The 26,382-nt window shown below is 30.8% G+C and overlaps 5 protein-coding genes across 5 annotated transcripts; 2 read left to right on the plus strand and 3 right to left on the minus strand.

The window, feature by feature from the left end:
* Positions 1–3,777: 3,777 nt before the first annotated feature.
* On the minus strand, positions 3,778–6,177 carry LOC123673730 (probable cleavage and polyadenylation specificity factor subunit 2). Its single transcript, XM_045608376.1, has one exon. It carries the CDS (start codon positions 6,046–6,048, stop codon positions 3,841–3,843), a length of 2,208 nt encoding a protein of 735 aa, XP_045464332.1. The 5' UTR covers positions 6,049–6,177; the 3' UTR covers positions 3,778–3,840.
* Positions 6,178–7,091: 914 nt separating this feature from the next.
* LOC123673732 (histone H2A-like) lies at positions 7,092–9,560 on the minus strand. The gene has a single exon (XM_045608378.1). The coding sequence runs from the start codon at positions 9,498–9,500 to the stop codon at positions 9,126–9,128; it is 375 nt and encodes a 124-aa protein (XP_045464334.1). The 5' UTR covers positions 9,501–9,560; the 3' UTR covers positions 7,092–9,125.
* Positions 9,561–16,392: 6,832 nt separating this feature from the next.
* On the minus strand, positions 16,393–16,898 carry LOC123673733 (histone H3). Its single transcript, XM_045608379.1, has one exon. The coding sequence runs from the start codon at positions 16,847–16,849 to the stop codon at positions 16,439–16,441; it is 411 nt and encodes a 136-aa protein (XP_045464335.1). The 5' UTR covers positions 16,850–16,898; the 3' UTR covers positions 16,393–16,438.
* A 1,402-nt stretch (positions 16,899–18,300) lies between these two features.
* LOC123673737 (histone H4) lies at positions 18,301–18,717 on the plus strand. Its single transcript, XM_045608382.1, has one exon. The coding sequence runs from the start codon at positions 18,353–18,355 to the stop codon at positions 18,662–18,664; it is 312 nt and encodes a 103-aa protein (XP_045464338.1). The 5' UTR covers positions 18,301–18,352; the 3' UTR covers positions 18,665–18,717.
* Positions 18,718–20,770: 2,053 nt separating this feature from the next.
* Positions 20,771–25,903, plus strand: LOC123673735 (nuclear RNA export factor 2-like). The gene is made up of 9 exons (XM_045608380.1): positions 20,771–20,984; positions 21,147–21,350; positions 21,430–21,571; positions 21,627–21,805; positions 22,051–22,194; positions 22,357–22,571; positions 23,944–24,112; positions 24,170–24,474; positions 25,471–25,903. Exons 1-9 carry the CDS (start codon positions 20,859–20,861, stop codon positions 25,568–25,570), a joined length of 1,584 nt encoding a protein of 527 aa, XP_045464336.1. The 5' UTR covers positions 20,771–20,858; the 3' UTR covers positions 25,571–25,903.
* The last annotated feature ends 479 nt before the right edge of the window (positions 25,904–26,382 follow it).

The following is a 26,382-nucleotide window of genomic DNA, read 5'->3' on the forward strand; positions in this document are numbered from 1 at the left end:
CTCTTTGAAACGTCCTTTATTCTGCCCCACCCTATATTACGAGTTATACCCAAACTATCACATAAAAATGATAATGTTATTACTAGATATAGGGTCATGACGAATTCATTATTATTTTATGTGCAGAAACGACAAATTTCGATGTTTTAAAGCAGCAGTTGAGCAATGTTATTTTTAGGAGGTACCTACATCAAAATTATTTTTAGAAAATGATTTTATGAACTTAAGATAACATTAAAAAACTAGTCTTGTGAGAAAGTTCATGAACCCTGATTTAAACATGTTTTTTCAGTAAAAACATTTATAAAAAGAAGCGTTTACCTAAGATATCAAAAATTGTCTGGAACACTGTGGTATAATTTTTCTAAACTTAATTAAATCATAAATTTATAAGTATATTAGTCATCTCCTTGGAGATCATTATAAAAAACCAAAAGGCTGATATCGAGAGTAGCATCATTTTGAACTTCACATTTCACCGTGATCGCACCTTGTTATGAAAGACCAATAAAAATCTGAGAATGCAGATGCCAATTTCAAGAGAATTATTTATATAAACTAAAGGTACCAAGTTCGAAGGAAAAATTCTCAGAAAAAATATGAAGGTATATTGATTTAAAAACTCTATTCGAAAATATTTTTTGATGAATTTTATTCTGCTTAGAGACAGGATTTTTGGAAAAAAAAAGTATTTTCAGTCAGATGAATGATTCATGACTGTCGCTAAACATTATTGATCAAACTTTGTTGACTGGAAAAATGTTTGTAGTTATTTTCAGTAAATTTGATACCTAACTAATTTGTAACATACCTACTCATTATGTCATTTGAAAAATATCGATTTTGATGAATACAATTATTTGTACTTATGTATATAGAAGAAGAAGAAGATGTATATTTCAATTACTTGCCAGGAGAAAAAATCCAATTATTCTAATATAATATTGGAATGTATGCTGATTTTTCCCAACTTGTAATTGTTAAAATTCATTGTTACAATTATATTCAATAATTGTTGTATTTTGCATGGAATACCTACATAATTGCAATCATATATTTTGTATTTATAACTAGAATAAAATAAGTAAAAAAATCCAAACAAGGAGCACAAGTTTTTGAAATAATTTCTGAACGACGAATGAAGACAGTATTTTGGTTAAAATCTTTAGATAGTTGTCTAAATATTTTGAATTCTTCTTCATCAGCACAGGGCCAACCGATTTAAGTGCCTTTGTCCTTAAAATTACTGAATCACAAATAAAAATTTCCCGAAATTGAGGAAAAATTTAATTTGAATAAAATTTTTTCAAAATGACCTAAGTAGTATGCTATACAGGACAGAGGACGAACAGCGAATTTAAAAATAATTGTGTTTGAATCAATATTCCATGCAATACAACAACAATGATTGAAGACATACCTATCTAAACCACATATACAACCCGGTCATAAAAAAGAGTCCGGCCGAATATCTAGTTGGAAGTGATGGTTGAAAAATATTTAATTAATAATATGATACCTACCGTTGATTTCTAAACAGTAAAAGTGTCTGTTATCTACGAATTAGCAATCACAAGATGTTCTAATTTAATTAAAATGGATCTGTTAAGGTGTTTTCTAAAAAAACTGCTACAAATAACAGAAATACCAGGGAAAATACTTAATGGAATGAGCTCAGTCTCATTTGGATTGTCTTACGACTGAATACCTTTTTTGTGATATGATATGGTTACTGACTACTATTACTACTCAACTACTAAAAATGAAATATTTTAAATATACCTATTAATTTTCTCATATAAAAGAATTGATGAGCTTAGACACCAGAAAAATATTGGAATTGATTGATTAATGATGATGACTTTCTAGTTACTTCATAGATACAAAGATGAAATGAAATATCTCCTATTTTTTTAAATGATCGAATTATTCGAAAATCTCGAACCCATCAATTTTCAAAAGGTTGTATACACACTGAGTTGTTAAATAAGGTGATTCAGAATATCCCTAACTATCTTCATTCAAACAACTGTCAAAGTCAATTCTTAGAAATATTGAATATCTATTTAAAAGTTTTTATACCTAAAGGAGCACATTTAAATTCACTAATTTATTACACTACCGATAACTACTTAGTCAATTGAAATTTTGAAGAAATAAAAAAAATATTAAATAGTCTATATATTGCTAAATATATGAAACAGAGAAATATAAAAAGAAATGAATGGAAAAAATATTATCAATTAAACAAATATATTGAATGGTAATAAATATAAGGCACCCTCATATGACACTGATCACTATTAGAGTTGAAGACGAAAATCATTTCATTTTCAGTATAGCAGAAGAAGTTTCTTTATCGAGAATTATTTTCAAGATATACCCAAAACCAAGAATAAACAATTTTTTTTTGTTAATTAAGTTTCACATGAAAATATTAAATTAAAATTGAATTTCATAAAAAAAAGTAAAAACAGTATAACTTCAACAAGAAAAAACCTTAAATAAAAATAACGTACCTATTTATCTAATTATTTAGAGGTTGTTGTAATCATATATAGCCAAGTACATTTTGCCTTGACTTAAAAAAGGAAGTAGAGACGAATTTTGTAAATTACGGTTAATGGAACTATACAAAGCCAAACTATATTTTGACTTTATATACATTTATTTTACTGTGCCAAATTTGAAATATCTACCTCAAGACACCAATGAGGAAAGGTAGACTGAGAGAAATTTTTGAAAAATTGTTTTTCGAGTGAAAAATCCAGGACAGACGATTAACTGAAGTAAAACATTTATGAATTTTTGTAACTGCCAACATTTTAAATGTTATTTACACTAAAACTCTTATCACTTGAATAAGTACCTTTCGAACCTCTATTATCAATCTAGAAACATATAATTACAGGGCATTCCAACAGAAACCTGAGTCCCCCTTGTAAGTCAGAAACGGACGTGTGATCAAAAATTTCAATAAAATAACACGTCAATTTTGATATGAAATTCATACAAAAAACTTCAGGACCCCAATTCCTTTCAATGTCATAGGTGGTCGGGCAATACATCATTCGAAAGAGTATTTGTTGGTAATATGTATAACGAAATTCAAGAAAATGTCTTATCTTGAAAATTCCTACAATGCTATGTATGTGCGCTCTAGAATTTCTAATATTATTTAGATGAGCATGTTATACTAGTGGCAATACAAATGATATTTTTTAATATGTTTGTTCCTCCATCTTGAGGAAAAATTGAAATGAAAGCAGTAACGAACTCGAGTAAATATGTTTTGACCATATGTAAGGTACTATTGATGTTTATGTAACTCCATCTTAGGAGTAACGTTCATCTGTAATCAGTATATACAATGTGTACAATTAGAGAGAATTGTTCCAAAAAAAAAAGAATTAGAATTAATAAATTATTGATGTTACTGAGTAAACTATTAATTGAGATCCCAAGTCCCTCTTATTCCTTCTGATCAATTTTAAATTTGAACAAATACGAAAATACAGATACTATGTCGATTAATTTAATCAAACTCAATAAATAATTCAATTAATGTAGATTATTTGGATGTTCACTTAACTCAGTTTAAAAAATCAAAGCCACTTTGAATTGAAAACAACATGTAACTAAAAAACCGAATTTTCAATATAATCCTATCCCTCTTCTTCAGAAATAATGTGTCATTGAGTTTGACATACTTGTATACTACTAGCTTCAACTTTGTATGTTGCTATCTTATAAAGAAGTTAAAGGAAACTCATTGTAAAAATTTACATTATGTCATTTTATTTGAACTTATTGATAAACATTTAGATAAAAATTTAATATTCACAAAATAGCAAACTGTTGGTAAAGTATTTCCCTTACTTTGTAATATTCTTCAGATATGCATCCTTCCAAGATAACTCTACCAGATTCCACTCTTCTGACTGCTATTGTACCATTACAGCACCACAACACACCCCCCGAAAACTCAGAAATTATATTACATTTGGACAGAACTTGTTTAAACTCTGAAAGCTTCAGTTCGTTTATAAATACTGTGTCATGATAATCATCGGATGGAGTTGGTTCCAAAGTAAGTATCTGAGATTCCTCATCATCCACTTCCATTGGTTCATTATCAAGGGTCATCCGTTTTGCATCAGATTGACTCTCCCTCTTCACTATTTGTGCATCAATCCATGCTACTTCAGTTTCCTTGGAAGCTTTCTGGAAATTTAGTTGGGACACCAAGGCATCTGTCAAGCGTACCTGATAAATATGGATTTCAGTCGTACAGTCCACTACCTCTCCTTTAACAGGTGTAAATACTCTTGATTCTAAGGTCTCACAGTGTTTTTTCATAGTAATTGTACTTTCTTCATCTCCTCTCACAATAATAACCCTTCTTGGTTTGAGCTGAGATATTATTTTCATTAATGATTCGCCATCTGATCTCCCCTCAAAATCGATGTACTGTACTTGACAATTCACTTGTACAGTTCTGCTTAAATTAATACATTTTGTAGGGAATTCTGGAGTCTCAATAATGACATCTTCTTCTTTCTTGATTACAATGTTCTCTTTATTATCTTCTCCCTCGGTATTGATATCAGCGAGAGTGTAGTCCTCTGGTTTTATTATTTCACCATAATCATCACTTTTTATTTTTTCTTCTTGGAATGGGTACATAGGATATTGTTTTTTTGTTACTTTGAAGAACCCACCAGAAACATGCCCCTCTTGCTTGATAACAATATCATGACGTCCTTTGGAGATTACACTCATCTCTATGTCATCATCTGAGTCAGACTCTGAATCTTGTTTTAAGTGATCGTTTCCACTTTTTACTTTTTGAGTTTTTAGATATTCTTCCAATTCAGAACCTTCTAGTCTGACTCGGCGTTTTATTTCTAAATCTATGGTTCTCCCATTACCACCATTATGAAGGAGATCTCTGGCTAAGGTACCTGGTGATGTTCTTGTTGTAATAATAACACTGTTGTTAGGGTTAGAACACCATTGTAAAAACAACTCTCTTGAATAACCACTTTCTAAGTCTGGGGAACTTGCAAGTACTACTTTAGGATTGGGCACCCTTGACAGTTCCTGTAAAGTATGGCATAGCTGCAGGTGTTTAAATTGAAAAGGATTATTTCTAGCCCCTTCAAAGTTTCTCATCAATTTATCACTCATCCATTCAATTTGCGATTTCGCAAATTCCACTACATTGTAACTAACATTATTCAGCAACGCTAATGAATAGGCCAAAAGTCCAGATTCCTTATTTCTCCACAGTTGATCCAACATATGAGCTAATTCTAAAACACGACCTGCAGTATCCACAGCTATTAATACATTTCCATTATTTCTCAAAGTCTGCAATATATTTGTCATTAGTTTTTCATCTCTAGCTCTTCTCCGAGCTTGTTGATAATTTGCATTAAATGCATCAATAATAAGAAGAGAGGGTCTTTGTAATTTTTCCAATTCACAACCATTAAGATGTCTTTCTTTTTTATGATTGAAATCATTTGCATAAATTATATCTTCTTCTCCTGATTTCATTATTTTCCAAATGGTTCCACCAATCATATGACCAGCTGGTAGTGGAGTTATCGTCAATCCATATCCTTTACCTTTCAAAGGTACACTCTGATTATATTTCAACTGTATAATTCTCTCAAATGTTGCATCTACATCATCCAATGATAAAATATCAAAATCTTCCATATTAAAGTGAGACTGATACAAGTCATATAAGAACATTTGGCCCATTTTATAAACTGGAATTGTTGCATAAATTGGACAGTTAAGTCCTAACTTTCCAACAGCATAAGGAAGTGCTCCCATATGCAAGACATCTGGATATGATATTAAAACTGCATCGATGGTATGGACAACTCTTCTGAGTTCTCTTATAAAGTCGGGATTAAATTTCTCGTCCCAACCACAATCCAATAATATTCTCACATCGTCTACTTGTAGTATGTAACAAGGTGGTGATTCGTCCATTACCCCTGAGAGGGCCTGAACTTTAATTATAGAAGTCATTTTCAAAATTCAAATCACAATCAAGCTCTTAAAGAAATATTTATCTTTATATTTTACTAATTAAAACATCATAATATAACCTTACATCCATAAGATATACAAACAGTTTTCATTCCGACCATAGTTTATTATAAAACATAGAAGATAGAAGCAATGATAATAGAAATGAGCGTTTTTGATTCTAGACTTTGAGCCATATATATTAATGAACGCAATTTTCGTTTAAATATCTTGTGCCTCAAGACAAAACTGTGTAAGGGCCAGCAGCTATTTTTTTTTGTTTGGATATCCATGATTATAATTTTGGGCTCAGCCATAGACAAAGTCCATTTCTCTATGCGCCTAGCCTTCGGCTTTGTACACAATTAGGTTAGAAATTAGTTTGAAATTTTTCATTTTTATTTGAGGTTATAAATTGTTTTTTTTTAAAGTTCATATCAACAACAATTTTTGAGGTTTAAATAATTGAAAAGATGTTCATAAATTTGAGGTTTATATTTGTTTTTTGTCTTTTAGGTTCCAGTAGACTTACAGCTGAATGCATCATTCGTTAAGAAAAACATTCTTGGATTCATTCTTTTGTGATAAAAAGTACTGACTGATTAGGTCACACATATCTCCATGTAGGTAAGTCATGTACAGTTATTTTAATATTAATAAAAATTTTCTTATCACTTACTAACTAATAGTTTTTAAATTTTTCATTCACTTAACACTTCGTTCAATAATACAGTACAACATTTATTTCAGATTCGTGTTGAATTAGAACAGATTCCTGAGATACCCTTACTTTCAAGTTATTCTCATACTATGGTATATTAGGTGAGCTGTATTAGTAGAAGTTATTTCGTATATTTTTTCTGTATTCAAACCATTCAATCGATATATAAGATTTGATTTGTTCTCTTTGTTTCAATTCTCAACTACATTCCTATTCATTTTGATTTTGGATAGTAGGGTCTTTTAGTATAGTATCATCATATCCTAAAATTATTTCAGGTTTTCAATTCAATGATTTTATGCTAAATAGTTTTTTAAACATGAATTTTTATAATTTAACCTTATATAATATTTGTAGTGTTTTTCAATTCTACATTACTCATTCTATTAGTTGTACATTCATTAATTAGTTGTTAGTTAGTCATTAAGACGAAAACATCTAATCCTTCTGTTAATGTTAGGTGAGTATCGTGATATTTTAATAGAATTGTAACTAGATGGTTTATAATTTAGTCCTTAAATTTCTAACATGTATAGTACATTAGAAATAAGTGCATATGTATATTATTGAGAAAAATATATTTATATATGCCAGGAATTTTTTTCAAAATATAAATATTTATTTCGAGAAATTTGTTGCATAATATTCTATATTAGATATTTTAGCATTGTTGCTTTTGATTTAATAGGAAATTATTATTGTAGATGATAGCAGTCAATAATTAATAACATGTTATTGAATTAGTAGTATAACAAATTGATTCATATAAATACATTATTGGTAATAGAAACTGGAACTTGACTTTGAGCTAGAATGTATATGATGAAATATATAAAAGTAAAAGCAAGATCTAAATATTGTGAATTTCATAAAATAAATTAGTGAAAACAATTATGTTATACAGAATTATTTAATGAAAATTCAATTTATAAGCAAATAATATTTTGGGTGATCTTAGTTCGAGTTAGTGAGCATCCCTCGGCGGCTTACTGAGTTCTAACCACATAAGGATCTGGTTATATCCTCTTGAGGGGAAGTGTACGTTTTTAAAGTGAGAGTAATGTGTTTATACTCGCTATTGTTGACTTTGATCCTCCACTTTATAAACCACTCGTGTAGTAACGTAGTAAGTTCAAGTGCAATTGGATATAAGATGCTGTATTGGGTCGATGTTTGATGATTTGGCTCTATCGTCAGTAAAAGATCCTATAAAAATGTTGGGGCCCAATACATACCTTCTGGGGTTTGATTATGTATGTTCTACCTTCACCTAAAAAAACCTATCACTTAACTAGGATTTCAATAGTGGAAATAACTTGTTACATTCCATATTGAATGGTCTTCAGCCATAAGGTTGTTTATGTGATTTTTTTTCTTGTCTCAATATATTGTTGATGATTTAGTCTTCCCATTTCTGATTCATCTGCTTTTCGTTTTTTCACATGTAGAAGCAATCCGGTATTATTCCTCTACTAATGTCTGATGTTGCCTCCTATACTATATATATGTTTTACAGTTTCATTGATATTTAGTTCTTTTTTCAATTTGTGGTTGATTCATCCATTGCATAACTTGGGATGTTCTCCATATAATTATAAAAATTAGAAAAAAATTATTTTCATATTTCTCTTGAAATTGCCGAAGAGTAGCAGTGGCATTTTATGACCGTTTTCTACTAATAAACAAGCTTACACACACTAGATTTTTCCGATTCCATTTGCAGAAAAATACAACATTGTGCTTGAACGTATCCATGCATAAAGGTATATTTAATTATTTTATTAGAAAGCAATAAATTTTAAATTGAGAAATTTTGTTCCGCTAAAAAGTTTTGTTAGAAATTGAAATAGGTTTTCATTCCTTTAAAAATAACTTCATAGGTAGCATTTTCATTGGTGAAACATGCCATCCCTTAAGTCATTTGTAATTTCAAGAAAAAAAATTAAAACTATAATTTTTGGCAGCGTGTAACTCTTCAAGGAAAGGTCCAAGGTTTTTTTTCACATGAAAGACCCTATTTTATTTTCCAACAAAGATTCATCCCTAAAAACTTCCACATGATAAATGACGGGGGAGAATTAAATTTAGAAATAAATAAGCTTTTTATTACGGATTTTCTTCTATTGCTTCCGAATATAAATAATAAAAATTGATTGAATTTAATTATTGATCTTTAATGTTGAAAATTTCAAAAGTCATCAAATTCAATTTATAATATATGACTTCGATTCTAACCTAAAAATTTTAAAGTGAAATATATTATAGTTGTTTACTCACACAGAGATGATAAAAAAATCTTTTCAAAAGAATAATTTCGTGGCCCTGAAAAGGGCCGATTGTTTGTTTAAAAACGAATTTACGTCTTCTTCTCTGTCTTCTTGGGTAAAAGAATTGCTTGGATGTTTGGTAGAACACCACCTTGGGCGATTGTCACTCCAGAAAGCAGTTTATTCAACTCCTCGTCATTTCTGATGGCCAACTGAAGATGACGGGGGATGATTCTCGTCTTTTTATTGTCACGTGCGGCATTACCGGCCAATTCCAAAACTTCAGCAGCCAAATATTCCATTACAGCCGCCAGATAGACGGGTGCTCCGGCTCCTACACGTTCTGCATAATTTCCCTTACGTAACAAACGGTGGATACGACCTACTGGAAACTGTAATCCGGCACGGTTAGAACGGGACTTTGCCTTTCCCTTAACTTTTCCACCTTTACCACGACCAGACATGATGAACAAGTTATAATACTTATAAAACACTCAAAGCTATAACTAGTCGTTGACTTTTTCAACTGTGATCCAGGTTGTTCGAGCAACGGCTTTATACGTTACTAGTTTCGCCAATCAGAGTGAAGGACGTATGCTCCAAAATGGGCGGGGTTTGGTCGTACGTAAAATTGTTCGTTGATGGTTTCGAGAAATTGATTTCCTTTCAACTTATAAGTATTATCAAATTCTTGTTCTAATGAAATCAATGTGATAAAACAATCAATTCTGTACCAAACACGTATACTTTATGGGGATATGAACAAATTTTTTTATTTGACTTTTATATTCTACGTTACGAATATATATAATTCAATTACCACTCTTTTTCTTCTGTTTCTGATTTAACTCGAAAATCAGGTATTTTGTATACTATACTTCCTCATACTTAATAATTTTCTCATAACATGGTTGAAAGGTAACTTGACACAAAAAAGAAATGTGTAAATATGGGCAACCATTCTTAAGGTTAGCCAGACTAACGTAAAAGAATTAATAATCTAGACATCAGTACCTATCTGATTCGATTTAGTTTTTACCTTCAGATAAATTCTGAACTGAAATATTTTTGCCTGATTTGGGCATTTCGTTCATTAAGTTTCATTATCGATTAGATATTTCAATTATTCCTGAGACATATTTTAACCAGAAGCAAGTTATAGATTCCTATTAGAAAACCGTTGAAACTCAATTCTATTTCTTTTTTGCATTTCGTATCAATTTAAGTCGTGAAAGATTATTTTAGCTATAAACAATATAACAAAAATTCTAACCATATCATTGGATGTCTCATATATATTTTCTATATGTACTTGCCAATTAAAACTTCACTTCTTGAGTTTATATTGTTTTAAATAGGTACATCAGTACAGTAGTACAAACGAAAATCAGAGATGTCTTGAGTACTTTTAACTCTTTTAAGAATAAAAAGTCTTATAAACATGGGGCCGAAAACGCTTTGTTATACGAACACCCTGTATAAGAAAATGTTTTTATAAATTTACAAACCAATACGTATACATTTCAGCTGACCTGTTTTTATCTATATGGTATTATCAGTTCGGAAATCATAGGAATTCACCAAAACGTATTTCAAATTCAATTCTAATTGAACATTACATTGTGGTATCTTATCTTCTATACCTACTTAAAATTAAATTGCGTAGGTGCCTATACTATAAGTGGATTTTGGACATTTGGGTTAGAAATGTCAATTATGCAAATTCCAGTCTTTTGTTATTTCTCAGGGAGCTTTCTGTACTTAAAAGAAAGGTGTTAACAACTTTTATTACTTTGTCCGGTTGAAATGGATATTGATAATCTACAGGGTGTAACGGTTAACGTTGTTGTGTTGCGACACTTGTAAATGACTACAATAAATTATAGTCATTTTGTTATTCCAATTTCCAAGTCGTAAATAATTCAAGTGAATTGATGTCCCGTTTCAAGGGACATGTTTTTCGAACTGTGCATGGGAGCATTTATTGGTATCTTAAAGCTCGAAATTATTTGAGCTGTTCAAAGTTTCCTAGAGATGAATAATTTAAGCTCCTGTGGATGAAAGATATCCCAAAAAAATCAATTCCTAACCCTTTTGGCTCAGTAAGAACTATTCATACATAATTACGCACATTAAAACTTTTTTCTGTGTATTCAATGAAACCATTATTTAAAAAATTTGTGGCAATGAATCAATAACGATTTGAGGAAATTCTTTCTACTTGATATATTTGTACGTTTCTATATCAATATGACGAATAGTTAGGTTAGGAATCTGTTATAATTTAAGCTTGATTCAAAGACAGAGAGTATAGATTAGACCATAATTATAAGTTTGAAAATTTAGTGGCTCTGAAAAGAACCGTTAGGTGTGTCGAAACACTAAAAATCTGCTTTACTTGGAACTGGTATATTTTGTCATGCCTTGGCCCCTTCGCTGACTGCGTGCTTGGCAAGCTCACCGGGCAAAAAGTGTTAAACAGCCCTCCTAATTCCCCTGCTGATAAATGTGGAACGTTTGTTGTAATGAGCCAATCTACTCGCTTCGGCAGCGATGCGTTCAAAAATGTCACAAAACTGTTCATGATGCTCAAGGCTTTGTTGGAATTTCCGGTTTCTGGATTCTGGATGGACTTGTTTCAATACCAATTGATGTAGATGGCGTAACTTTCCTCTTTTTTGCGCTTCTTTTTTCATCGGTGACAGCCTCTTCCTTTTTTCCGTCAATGGAAGCCTCTTTTGGGCGTCCACTGCGTTCGCCACCTTCGGTGCTCATTTCACCACGTTCAAACTTGGCATACCAATCAATGATGGTTGATTTTGTTGGTGCAGACCCCGGAAACTCTTCATCAAGCCAAGATTTTGCTTCAACTGCATTTTTTCCCTTCAAAAAGCAATATTTTGTCAGCACACGAAATTCTCTTTTTTCCATCTTTTTTCAAATAACAAAAGTAGAAACACTGACAACACAATATCTCACAAACTAATGGTCGGACTGCTGTCAAATTTTGACACGTATCGTTTGAAGTTGGTACTACTACTAACTAAAAATCATATGGATTTAATACTAGCACCGCCATCTGTGCATCAGACCGGGAACTTTTCAATTGGCCTAACTGCCATTAGCTCCGCCTTCTTATGTTCCTTGATTGTGTAAATGAATCATTTTCGTCTACGTCATGTCGGAAATAGCTGTATTATTGAAAAATAACGACAATGCATTCAAATTCAATAAATTCGATCTTATATTTGTATATATATGGTATGTATGAATATTGTATAGTGGATGCATACATGGAAAATTGCTTATATATCTAACAAATATTTAGTTTATATTCTATTTTCATTTCCACATGTGTTGATCGTCAAGGTGATTTTCTCTACTCTTTGTGTTTTCTAGACGACCAAAATTAATTTTTGAGATTTTCCTTATTGGGGTTTGTTTAATTTATTGGTGGCCGTCCACAAAATATTTAACTTGAATTTGCCATAGATATTTCAATTCAAAGATTTCATCATGTGATATGCTAATTTTTGAATTAAAATCTACAGGGTGATATTTTTTCTGGACAGTGCCTGCTTCTTTCCTCCAGAACTTATTTTTGGTAGACCACTGGTAGTTAAGAAAAATATAAAGAGAAACTTTGGTCCAGTTTTACACTTCTTGGTTTCTTGTAGTTTTCTTGTAGCTGCTACCGATTTCGATAAAAATTCAAACACTGCTCGAGAAATCCTCAGGAAAATCCAAATTATTCCAAAGATCCAGTTAGTGAGCTGTGATGAATGAATTAATTATAAGTATAATCTGTAGCAAAGAACAATTAATATTCGTTAAATGGTTAAACTGATATAATCATCACAAAAAAGTAGGACTACAAGAAACATCCATAGTATCTCGAAAACAAAGCGTTTTGCGGGCCCATGTTCATATGACATTTTTTCATTAAAATTATCTAGAATCTCTCTGTGAAAAGTCAATATTCCACTTTTTTTCAGTAAAATCAGATATACTGCTTGCACCTAAACGTCCTTAACTCCCATAAAAAGAAGTCAAGACTCGGTCATAAAATGAATAACAATTGATGGGTATAGCAGCTGTAAAACTTGTAATCTATCCAGATGTTTTACAGTCGTTAACTTCACCCCTCATTTTCTTATTATAAAACTTTTCCTTTTTCAAAATCCTGGTGTGATTAATTTCATTGATTCATTTGGAACATGATAAACTATTTTCTATATAATGTTAATGCCGATCAACTGTTTGGTGAGAATATAATCTGAATACACTGCAAATTTCACACGTTTTTCATTATTAGATAATAAATATTTTGATGAATAATGGAACGGGATTTTAACCTTGCATTATTTGTAATGAATATACAAAATTAGAATTTTTGAGAATTCATGATTCTCAAACGATTGGAGCTATAAAAAAAAAAAATTTGATTCCTTGATTGTTGAGCCTTTAAAATTCATGAAACGAGTGCTCAGGTTTTTCATTTTCTTATATTGTTAGATTTTACGTATTTCATAATGAAAACAGTTATGGAAACTAATAACCATGTAACTTGAGTATGAACACTATGAGCCAAATAAAATTAAAAATATTTCATATACACTGATAGTCATTATACCTAACTTTTTCAAAAAATGTGCTACAATCTTCTGAAGTATCCACAATTACGAAAAATATCCCTTTTTTACAAAAACAAAAAATTTACGTTTTAATGAAAAGAAAAACTTCATTTTCAAATTGGCAACAAAACTATACTTTGTGGCATCATGTGGATTCATAGAAAGATAGAGAAAGGCTCTTGCAGCAATTTATTTAATATGTACCTATATAATATAATTAATATAATAATATTAATTTGTGTGGTATCCATCTATGCTTTAAGAGATCGATAAAAACTTCTGAAAAAATGAGAAAAACGATGACATTAAAACTTTTGTGTTTGTTCAACTTCGTATTCACGTATTTTTTTTCACGAAATCTAAAAAAAAATCTAAACTCAAAATTTTCTGTGCTGTGAAAACATAGAATGACGCGATACTTTCAACAAAATAATGCCATTCGTCAATTTTTTTTTAGTAAATGAAATAGCACATGAAATTATGCAATGCAAGCTTGGAAGATTTTTCACATTCAATCAAGGAAAAACACATGCTTCAACAACGTTCACTCATAATCAGTTCTCATTTGTTAATACTAAGATAAATTTAAGAATTCATGGATATCATTATTCAGTTAATCGACTGACTATTCTTTGTATTGTGAAGAAGTGTTATAAGATTTTCAAATACTTATTCATACCTTCTCTATTGAATGAAACCTTGAACTTCATATACAGTAATAAATAGTTTTAAAATTTGCTGCTTTTGCCGAAGAATTTATTGGTGTCTCGAAAATATTGTGGAATTTCAAGTACCTAGTAATTTTAGGTACCTACCTATCCTAAACGCATGAAGGCCTTTTGGACCCTCTTTTTTAGGTAAATTTATTGCAGCTGTGACCACGACCATATCCGCTTACCTTTTGTTATATACAGGGTCTTTTACAACCATCTGCGTCGACAAAGATATAGGCATGTACCTACTAAATAGGGATGGCTGGTTGAAGCTTTCGATGTCAATGCAACGTTGAAGTTATTTCACCTTGGTTAACTAGTTGAATAACTGGTTATTCCTTCTTCTTTGTCAACTAAAACTATTAGAAAATTTTTTTATATTTGATGCCTTTATTTTGAACCTTTAAAATTCAAGGAATGGATTCTCAGCTTTTCCATACAAAATTGCTGTTATATTTTTCGGAAAAATACGCAGATGGACAGATTTTTTTATCCATATTTCGATTTTGAAAACACTCATGGAAACTATATCCATGCAACCCGAGTATAAAACAAATAAAGATTAAAAATCTTTCAACTAAACATCGTGTTCAGTTTATCAATTATCGTTCAACTTAGTCTTACTGTTTTGTTTTCGTAATCATGAAAGAATTAGTGTTCAATTTTGTAATATAAATATACATTATTTTAGGGAATTTACTTCTAATTCATGAATGAAAGCTCTATTTCGCCAAAAAAAAATATAATATCTTTAAAAAATTTATAATATAAAGAAAGGATAAGCTTTAAATGTGAAATTGATCTCGTATATGAAAATAAATGACACGATGTTGAAATATTCATTAAAAAAAATTATCATGAAAAATATTATTCTGGAGTATTTGAGAAATAATGTTAGGGGTTTATTTTTATTATCATTATTGTTTTGTTGGGTTACCTATATCAAGATTTTAAATATAGTTGGGCCGAGTATCATTTTAGTAAGTATTCTGCGATTTTTGGATGCTATAGCATCCAAAAATTGAGTTTTATGCTTTTTCTGTATACAAATGGGCACGAAAAATTCAGATAATATTCCAGAATGCTAGTTAAAAATATCATTATTGAAGATCACATAATCTTTGAAATAAGTATCTTTCCGCATTCATGAAATTCAACAATAAAATTGCCTCTTAATTTCTTCGACAAATTTTGATGAGACTGAGATTCTTAACATAAATTACCAAATTAACCCAATTACTAAAATGAGATGTGTATCGAAAACCAATTCATTTTCACTCAATCTGTACATCAATTAACTAACTCATTTTCGTTTCATCTAATTCTAAGAATCTATCAAGAAGGTATCGACAACGTCAACCAAATGCTAAATTGTTTGTATCATCTGATGTTTTCGAATTTCAACTGGAATGTTTGTGATAGATAACTTTTTGTGGAAGGAGGGCGCAAAAACTGATACATATTATTTTGTTGAACATTTGGATGATGTATGGAAATCAATGATGCTTTTACTCGACATAAAAGTAGAGAAAAAATGGATGTGAACTGGTGAGTTTGATTACGAATTTTAAATGCCAGTAGATTGAAATAAGCAATAAAAGTTATTTTTAACGAATCAAAACAATACGATGACTACAATATTATGTAGTTTATAATAATTAATGTAACCGACTACATACAATGAAGTGTTAAAAAGGAAAAGATCAGAGATGAATTAAACATAAATCGACATAAATTATCATTCTAAAAAAATAGATTCGCATTCCACTCGATTTTGTGACTTCATCAACTAATAGATTTCAAAAATGAAAATTAAACATTCAAAACTAAATTGATAGAAATTTATGAACAAATAAAGCAAATTCGCGGAAATCAATTGTTTCATTTCGGAATTAAGAATGTTTACTCAAAATCATAAAGGTAACGGTATTTGAATAAAATGAAAATAGGCAAGTTTTGAGACAAAAAAGTCAGATACAACCAATTGTAAAAATGCAAATAAAAAAATGTTGTGGTTCTGAAAAGAACCGATTTTAAAATAATACCAGGTGAAAATTAAGCACGTTCACCTCTGATACGTCGGGCAAGTTGGATATCTTTAGGCATGATGGTCACTCTTTTAGCGTGGATGGCGCACAAGTTGGTATCTTCGAAAAGGCCAACCAGATATGCCTCACTGGCTTCCTGAAGGGCCATCACGGCTGAACTCTGGAATCGAAGGTCTGTCTTGAAATCTTGGGCGATTTCACGTACCAACCTCTGGAATGGCAGTTTGCGAATCAGCAATTCTGTACTCTTCTGATAACGACGAATTTCGCGGAGAGCTACTGTACCAGGACGATAACGATGGGGTTTCTTGACTCCTCCAGTAGCCGGAGCACTTTTACGTGCTGCCTTTGTAGCTAGTTGTTTACGAGGTGCCTTGCCACCAGTGGACTTTCTTGCGGTTTGTTTCGTACGTGCCATGGTTCAAACGTATCTACACTCGAATAACTCTATATCGTAACGGCTGATCTTCTGCAATAGTCGCGTTCAGCGCGGCTGTATTTATATGCTGACTCTTCACAGCGATTGACTTCGCGCTACGGTATTGGCCGAGGCAGAAATGAAGGTGGGGCCGACGCGGTTATAAATATGAGTAAATTCAGCTTTTTATGGCTTATTCATGAAAGAATATATGTATTGTTTTATATGAATAGAATGGAAAATCTCATTATGAAATGATCACTACTATCAACGATGTCATGCAGGCATCACTTATAAAATAAGCTAGTGATATAAAAACTACATAAGGCAATGAACATTTCCTTTTGAATATTACCATTATATTCTAATACGAGCTTTTTCACATGGCTATCTCCTTATCGCTTCAAAAAATTTTCAAGAGGGTCTTGATTGAATGATCTTGTTAGAACATACTAGAATTTATGTATTGTGATTCTTATCAACTCTCTAATTGAAAAAATGAAGTTCCTTAATGACGGTAGTGAGTTTTTCCTCACAAAAAAAATTCATTTGCTGTAAACACATTATTGAACTTCTCCAGGTGAAGCGATACATTTGTTAGGTTTATCACCTTTAAATGGATTTCCACCTAAAGTTAACTATTTGTTTTTGTTCAGGTTATCAAAAAGCTTATCAAGTAAAAGGATCAGCTCATGCAGGGTACACAGCTTTATTTATTATTATCCTCAATATTTGTAAGAAACAAAACATAAGTACCTTAGGCTATATAAGTACCTATATAGTCTATGGTAAGTATCTATATTTTCATCAAATTTATTGCAAGAAATAGTTCTAAACTGATTGATCAGATGGATATTACTACTGTACCATTTGTTTGAAATGTTAGAACTCACAAGTACAATGTATGTATATAAATGTACTACTTGATAGTGTAGGAATCATTTAAACAAACTATTTTAAGTTTTTGCTGATTATTTCTCAACATCAGATGGGATATGTAATCATTGAGTTTCATTCACATCTAGATTAACTTGTCGGTTTTTATTTTGATCTGAAGATCCTGTGTAATAATACGTAAGTAGGTACTCCTTAAAAGTCTTTGAACCAATAATATCTAGTACACATTGTAGTTTTACTATTACAGTAATTAAATGTACAGATGAAAATATAAAAAAAAATTAATATGCCTCAAATATTCTCTTTTTCTCGAACCACTTTTCCGAAAAATAATGAAATTTAATAGACGTAAAAGCTTTGTGTCTGAATTATGTTTTATAATAATTTAATTATCATTAGTTCGTTGTGTACTAATGAGTTTATTTAATTTCACGGAGGGCGCCACTTACATATATGCAGACCGCCTATTGGCGAGACAAAAGTGAAGGGGAGGGGGTTGCCGTCATGGTTATAAATGAGCGTCATTTCAGTTATTTCCTCATTGACTTCTCAGTTCTCGATTAGTCGTGATTTATTAGTAGTAAAGTTCAGTGTTAGTTTCTCAAAATGACTGGCAGAGGAAAAGGTGGTAAAGGTTTGGGAAAAGGTGGCGCTAAACGTCACAGAAAAGTTTTGCGTGATAACATCCAGGGAATAACGAAGCCCGCCATTAGAAGATTGGCTCGACGAGGTGGAGTAAAACGTATCTCTGGTCTTATCTATGAAGAAACCCGAGGTGTACTTAAGGTTTTCCTCGAAAACGTGATCAGGGATGCTGTAACCTACACTGAACACGCTAAAAGGAAGACAGTTACTGCTATGGACGTCGTATACGCATTAAAACGCCAAGGCCGTACATTGTACGGATTTGGAGGTTAATTTTTACCATCGATAATACAACCGGTCCTTTTCAGGACCACAAATAATAATTTTTACACTTTTCATTCATTTGTATCGCTTTATTGGGTATCTGTTATTTGCATGTTAGCTCCAAGAAAATATTGGTAAGGTAACCATTTCAGTTGTCTGTTTTCAAATTTTCAACCGTCTCAAACAATTGGTTTGATTTCTAAGTCAAAATCTATTGTCTGTCAGTTCGCTCATGATAACTCTCAAACATTTTGTGGTAGAGCCTTTTAAGGTAAGTTCGATTAATTTCGTAAATGGGTCAAATCTATTTCATACGAAATAGACAAATTTCAATTCCTTTCTTCTGACTACGTAAGTACCTTTCTCATTTATTCCCTGTTGAAATTGCTTCACTTTAAAATTCTTATCTTTTGAATATTATGTTAACCTAGAGAATTCCTAGAATTTCCCTTTTTACTTTGTAATTTATATAACTTAATAGTTTTCCAAATTTTAATGTAGTAACTAGATTCTAATGTCCATTATGTTGAGTATATTTGTTTTCAGTAACTACATCAGTAAGGAAAGATAATATTATTGTATATCAATTGATTAATGGAGAGTCCGCCGCTAGAAGATTCAACGTTTTTTGAAAGGAACTGATGTTTTTTCGAAAGGTAGTATTTACGTTGAGTAGAGGCAGGAGCCCATAGACGTATCAAATAAGGGATAAAAAGTCGATGCAGGAACAAATTAGTTGCTGCCGTTATCAGCTATTGTTTCAGAGATTAATTAATTAGTTTTAATTTGCTACTGAACCTATTTCAAGGCAGTTTAATTCCACAATTTATTTACGAATAGTATCTCTGGTATCGTCAAAATGAAGTATTTATAAGAGATTATTTGTTCAGTATTCGTTACATTTTTAAGACCCGCAATTTGAGGTGAATGTTTTTTTATAATTCTGTAATTTCTGTTTCTCATCATGTGCTTTTGTTATTTTAATTGTGCGATGTGATATATACTTCATTTATGTTTGAACAATATGAAAAATATATATTTTCAGGAAATTCATATTTATTTTATGTTTTATTCTGTGTCTCTGAACTTGAACTGATTTACTTGAAGTTTATAATTTATGTGTTTCTTATTATTGCTCCTTATACATCCCAAAAAACATGTCATGAACAAAGAGAGGTGCAATACTATAGTGTTTCTGTGGGAAAAAAAATTTTATTTATTATTTAATTACCTGTACCATAGAAAGATATTTTAATGTGGAAATTTTTTTCGTGATTTGTGATTTCTCTATTGTTACTTTTTATTACGAATGTGCAACATAGTTTTCGAAAAAATACTTTATATTTATTTCTATACATGCAATTATGCTGGAATCGGAGACAATTACAATTAGCAAAAAATGCGGGATCATGGATACATCAGTCCAACGCTGAATGTCATGTTATCTTAAGATTATCAAAAATATAGGTACATATTTCATAAAATTATTGACAATAAAAAAGCCATATCATTATCACATAAGAAATTTGACTCTTATTGAAAATATATTTCTGATAATTTCTTATATTTTAGATGTTTGAATAATGATACATTTTATTCCTGAAAATGTTTATAATCTATCAAAAAAAATTAATACACGTAATCAATTTATCAGTCAGAGCAAGAAAATAAGAAATAGTGAAATTGTCAAATTTCCATTTAAACGGCAACAAAATTATATGTGAGTGCCATAGAAAACGTTGCGTTAAATGAAGTTCATGAGTAACACTTATGGTATTATATAAAAGTACTGAATATTTATCAGTAAGAAATAATAAATAAGTAAGACCGAAATGGTCAATATATATAAGATACCGATTGTGGTGAAAAAATCTGAGAGTAATGGTTTGATTCTAGTTCAAAACAACTTTGTTTAGGCAGAATCCCTCAAATATTGTTAACAAAAATTATAGAGTACTGATTAAAGTCATTTTTATTATTTAGAGCAACTGCTATGTTGATTGCCGACCTCCATGGCACTTGAAGAAGAAGAAGATTGTGGTAGGCATAGAATTAATAAATTATTAGTATTATTAGTTCAATGGTGGTAGGTCAAAAATTTTGTACAATCTTTATTATCTATTTTTCTGTGATCAGTGTGATCCAAAACCAAAACAGAAGATTTGTTTATGTTTATATAGCAAGTGTTTGAATTTTTTATAAAATGTCTGCAAAACAAATAATTAAACAGCGAAATGCCGGTGTACTTTTAGATTCAGATAGCATAAGAGCAGGATTGCTCTCAAAAAAATTTATGATTAAGGATGCAAATGTTTGGCATGCTTTTGTGGTGAGTGTTTCATCGTATTCGAACAAGAAAAATTTTGTTTGACCTAATGTATAAGTTCTTGAATATTAGAAGCTGAGAACAACAAAGTCAAAAAAATTATAAAAGGAAATTCCGATTAGATTTCTTGATTGAACTTTTTAAACTTTATTGTTCATTTTCCAGATTCATTGTGAGCAATATATGGATAGAAATAAATTACTTCAAATCATACTAGATTACGTTTATCCTCTTGAATTGGTCCCACTGAAATTTCAATCTCTTGAACGTGATGAATATATATTCTTTGCAAAGGAATGTTCAGAAGCCATTCACAAATTGTGTGCAAATAATCTGATTATTCCTAATCCCTATGATCGTATGTCACCTGTAAGTAGAACAAATAACCACCAAACCTTACCATTTCAAAACATTCTAAAATGTACAAAAATGTCATGTTTCTTTTTAGATCAGGATGGAAATAATTTTACATTATGCTTTAGTAAATGAATTAAGAATCAGTATTGTTGACAGAATGAAATCTGTTATATTTTCATTGTTTAATACTAGCAATAAAACATTATATCTTGATAACTTTAGTAAAAATGAAGGTAAAACAATTTTATTTCAATTAAGCCCTTTGAGGTTTAAAATTTTCAATTTTAGGCTTACAAGATTACATGCCTTTATCTCAACCAAAAATACTTTATTATGTGCTCAGTGCAGCTGCTAGTTTGAATGTAAAAATTATCAGACTGAGAAATAATGACATCCGCACTTGGACTTCTCAGGAAATTTTGTGGAAATTCACTTCATTAACACATTTAGATTTGAGGAACAATAAGGTAATTATCAATGATTCCAAGGAATATTATAAATGTAGTTGATAAATGATCAATCTTAAGTTATATGTAACTAAAATAATATTGATTGAATGATATTCATGTAGTGAATAGGTAGTTTAATGTACTACACTGACTATTTTATTACAATGTAGTTTATAGAGGAAACAACCTTCTCTCCTAATGTTTAATATTCCTAATAATCTTTTTGATCCATAATTTTTTTAATAAATAATCAACATTTTCAGATTGAAGATCTATCATCATTCAAATGTTTGAAAGATATGAAATTATTAGGAATATATTTTGATGGCAATCCCCTTTGTGATAAACTAGATGAGTATACATACGTATCAGAATTGAAACAAATCTTCCCAAATCTCCAAAAGATAGTAAGTTATATATACTCATAAAAAATTCAAAATACAGTTAATATGTAATTTTATGTTTACCTCCTGTCCTTTGTGATAGGTATGGAGTTCTAGAGGATTAAGAATGAAAAATATTAAATAAAAGAAAATATAAATATTTTAATTACTTTTTCTATTATCCAGGATGGTGAATTGGTATCGAGAGATGGAGTACCAGCAGTGAGACAAAATTTTTTATGTGATAAAAATGGCTTTCCTATTGTCAATAAATTTATTGAAATATATTTTCATCTTTATGATAAAGATCGTAAATCACTTGAAGACTTGTACCACGTAAATGCAATTTGTTCAATCACAAATCTATACAAAATTGGACAAACTACATCTAATGAAGCAAGGTAAAAAATGTATCATTGATATTTCCCTATTATTTTGAGAACCCAGTTTCAAACAAAATGAATATCAAATAGGGTAAATGCACTGGTTCTCGACCAGTTAACAGAAACATCTATTTCGAGCACGATTTTTTCACACATAAACTTATCAAATTTTAATGGTGTTGGTGTTCATCGATTCTTTGGCGAGTTTTAAATGATTTGTCATCTAATTTTAAGCGTTCTTTCCGCATTTAACCTTTGAAATGTGAAAACTTCTAGAAAATCTCAAAAACCTCGGTTCTCGACCACGCCGCAGAGTTCTCGACCATTTTTGTGTTAGTTTTCGACCACTAATAATAGTGGCCGCTCCACTTGAAAATTTTATAAAAAACTTTAGAGCGAGATGAGTGATTAGTTCTTACTTTCGTACCGTACCATCGACATCACTACCTATCACTCAGATGGGTTTCAGATGAAGTAATCAAGTAAGAAACACTCGGAACGTAAAAAAAAATTATTTTGCAAAAGTTTCCACTTTCTATAAATATTTCAAAATAACAACTCATACAACATTATTTGGTTATTTTGCTCTTAATATCTATTTAGAAACTAATGAGTAAATAAAATATAAAACACCGACCACCAGTGGTCGAGAATTAAGAACAATCAAATTGGTTCTCGACCGCGAATAAATAAAGGGTAGAAATAAGTGTTTCAACGTTAATTCGGTGGTCGCAAACTAATATTCAGAAATAAGATATATAAATGAATCAAGGTATCGAAAAAAAACGAAAATGATCCAACAGAAATATATCAGTTGAAATGAACAAATATTGAAGTAACATATTGGTTCTCGACCACTTTGGTCGAGAAATAAAAGATACAAATTTTCCAATACCAGTTCGCGACCGCCGAATATTGAACAAAAAAATATACATTTATTTGCTTTTTGATTGAAATACACTCGAAAATATATCTCATAGTTGATATGGAACAAAATATACACACATAATTCATTTAAAATAAGAAATAATTACAATTTTCTGGTCATATATCACAAAGCACTTTTCTAAGAGAGGACGAGAAAGAACCCTTTTCTATGATAGACGATTATAAACTAATTTTTAGCGCTAAAACTCTGACCTATACCACTACTATGCAAACTATCTTGGAAGGGTAGAATGGTCGAGAACACGTACCGCGAAAATATTTTGCACTACATGATATATTTTTATTATTATTTCATCTCAAATCACGGAATGGTCGAGAACCAGTGCCGGTCGGCTAACCAGTGCATTTACCCTAATTGAGATGCACTTAAATTTACTGGATGTTTTTTCTCAAGTAACTGACTACCTTATCACAAACTATTTGAAACCTGAAATATTTTCAGGCTGCGACCATATCAAATAAATTGCAGAAATTTATTGGCCATGGCTGATATACAAAGGAGTAATCAATATTTGTTTAGAGGAAATCATTGTATTGTTAGAAAACTACTTGATCTTCCACAAGTAGAACATGACCCTTATAGCTTATCGATAGATCTTGTATTTTATTCTGTGAGTATCTCTTTTTAGCTCATACAGAAATTATATAATTGATTATTTGTTTTATAGGATATCACAGCTGTTATCAATGTATGTGGAGTTTTTCGGGAAAATCCAACCTCGGTTTTAGATGCAGAAAGGCATTTAGGGTTTATGAGATCTTTTGTGCTAAAGAACTGTAACGGAGAATATTTAATAATGAATGAAATGATACATGTCTATAATGCCCTCTCTTCTCAAGTTTCCAATTCATTCAGGATAGCACCTCCAATGACAGACTGCAAATTGCCTGAACCTAAAACATTAAAAGACAAAGAAAAAGCTACAGAAGCAGTGGAAATGCTCACAGGTCTCACAAAAGAATGGGCAAGGAGGTGAGAAAAATAAAAAAAATTATTTTACCTCAGTTATATTATCAAATTTCGAATTATATTTTGCTAGAGAAATGTTGGAAAACTCATAGAAATTTGTTGTTATGTTTAATTGAACAAATATCTACCAACAATTCCTTCAATAATGATATTATCCTACAACTGCTATGGAAGTAGCATATCCTTCACAGCTTATTCAATTTCAAAACTATTTATTGCTCATACTGTGGGAAATATTATTCCCCACAGCACTTTGCCCACACCTCGCTTGGTAGACCAATGAAATTGGGCTTTTGAGTCGTTTCTATGGAAACGCAATCAATTAGCACATACTGTCAACGAAGGTCATTTTGATTTGAATCAAGTCCATTACTTGAATTATTGAAATCTGTGCAGTTGTAGGAAATAGTATATTGTGCAACAAGTGGGGAAAGTCCAACTTTTCTCGCGAGTGTGGAAGTTTGTGGCACAAGCCTGAAAGGGGAGTGCCGCAAACACACGAGCGAGAAAAGGACTTTCTCCACATGTTGCACACTACTTTTCCTACAACTGCACAAATTTCAATAATTCAAGTAATGGACTTGATTCAAATCAAAATGACCTTCGTTGACAGTATGTGCTAATTGATTGCGTTTCCATAGAAACGACTCAAAAGCCCAATTTCATTGGTCTACCAAGCGAGGTGTGGGCAAAGTGCTGTGGGGAATAATATTTCCCACAGTATGAGCAATAAATAGTTTTGCAATTGAGTAAACTATGCAGAATACGCTACTTTTCATAGCAGTTGTAGGAAAAGTATAGTGTGCAACATGTGGAGAAAGTCCTTTTCTCGCTCGTGTGTTTGCGGCACGAGCCTGAAAGGCTCGTGCCACAAACTTCTACACTCGCGAGAAAAGTTGGACTTTTCCCACTTGTTGCACAATATACTATTTTCTCTCCATTTCCATAAGTATATATAAAAAAATGATTTGTATTATTTTTAATCCTTTTTTTTTTCAGATTTCTTGAGAAGGGTAGCTACGATATAGTTACTTGTATTAAGACTTTCATGGATATGCACAAAATTGACAAAATTCCACCAAAAGCCTTCAACCACTGAAATTCAGTGATTAATATTTTTCAGGTGAATTGTTGAGGACAAATGAATGTACAATATAGTTAATTAATTTTTGGCAAATAAAAAATGTATTATTATTATTTTTAAATATTGATGTACCTAATTGTATCATGATTGAAATTAATATCTATTTATAAAGAAAATGAAGATTTTATGAGAAAATTATATTTTTCACTAGATTGTGTTATATTTTCCAACTGTAAAAAAATCATTTATTGAATAAATGTATGTGTGGTAAATTTATAATTTCATATTTATGGAGGTGTTAGATTGTATGAAGAGTCACTATTAATAAATATTTCAGTTGGTCAGATGAAGACAATTCTTTTTTCTTTACTCCCTATTTTTAGTATGAAAATATTTTTGGGTGGTGTTTTTCTTCACTTCTTTCTAAAATAAATGATTTGATCTAATATCATCCTAAGATATTGTCAAACGGCCAGAATAACTCTACAAAATTTTCGGCAATCCTAAGGGAGACAGGTGAATTTCTTTTATGATTCAAATGAGAAATGTATGTTCGCATTAATATTCTAGTCAGATATATTTCCACTATTTGGCATAAAAAAATTAGTGTTTAATTTGCGAAGCGTTCACTATAAATGAATAAAAAAAAACAAACCCGCATAACATAATTTCCGATATGTTTTTCTATTTTTCCTTTTTCTGGATTTTTTTAAAGACAATATTTTTTGTTCCAACATTGAATGCATAAGTATTACCTCCAATCTCATTATAGTTTAATGATAATATAAAAAACAATTTAACTCTAACTAAAATTTCATGTTGATCCC

The sequence above is a fragment of the Harmonia axyridis genome, chromosome 2, assembly GCF_914767665.1.
Source record: "Harmonia axyridis chromosome 2, icHarAxyr1.1, whole genome shotgun sequence".
Taxonomy (NCBI): domain Eukaryota; kingdom Metazoa; phylum Arthropoda; class Insecta; order Coleoptera; family Coccinellidae; genus Harmonia; species Harmonia axyridis.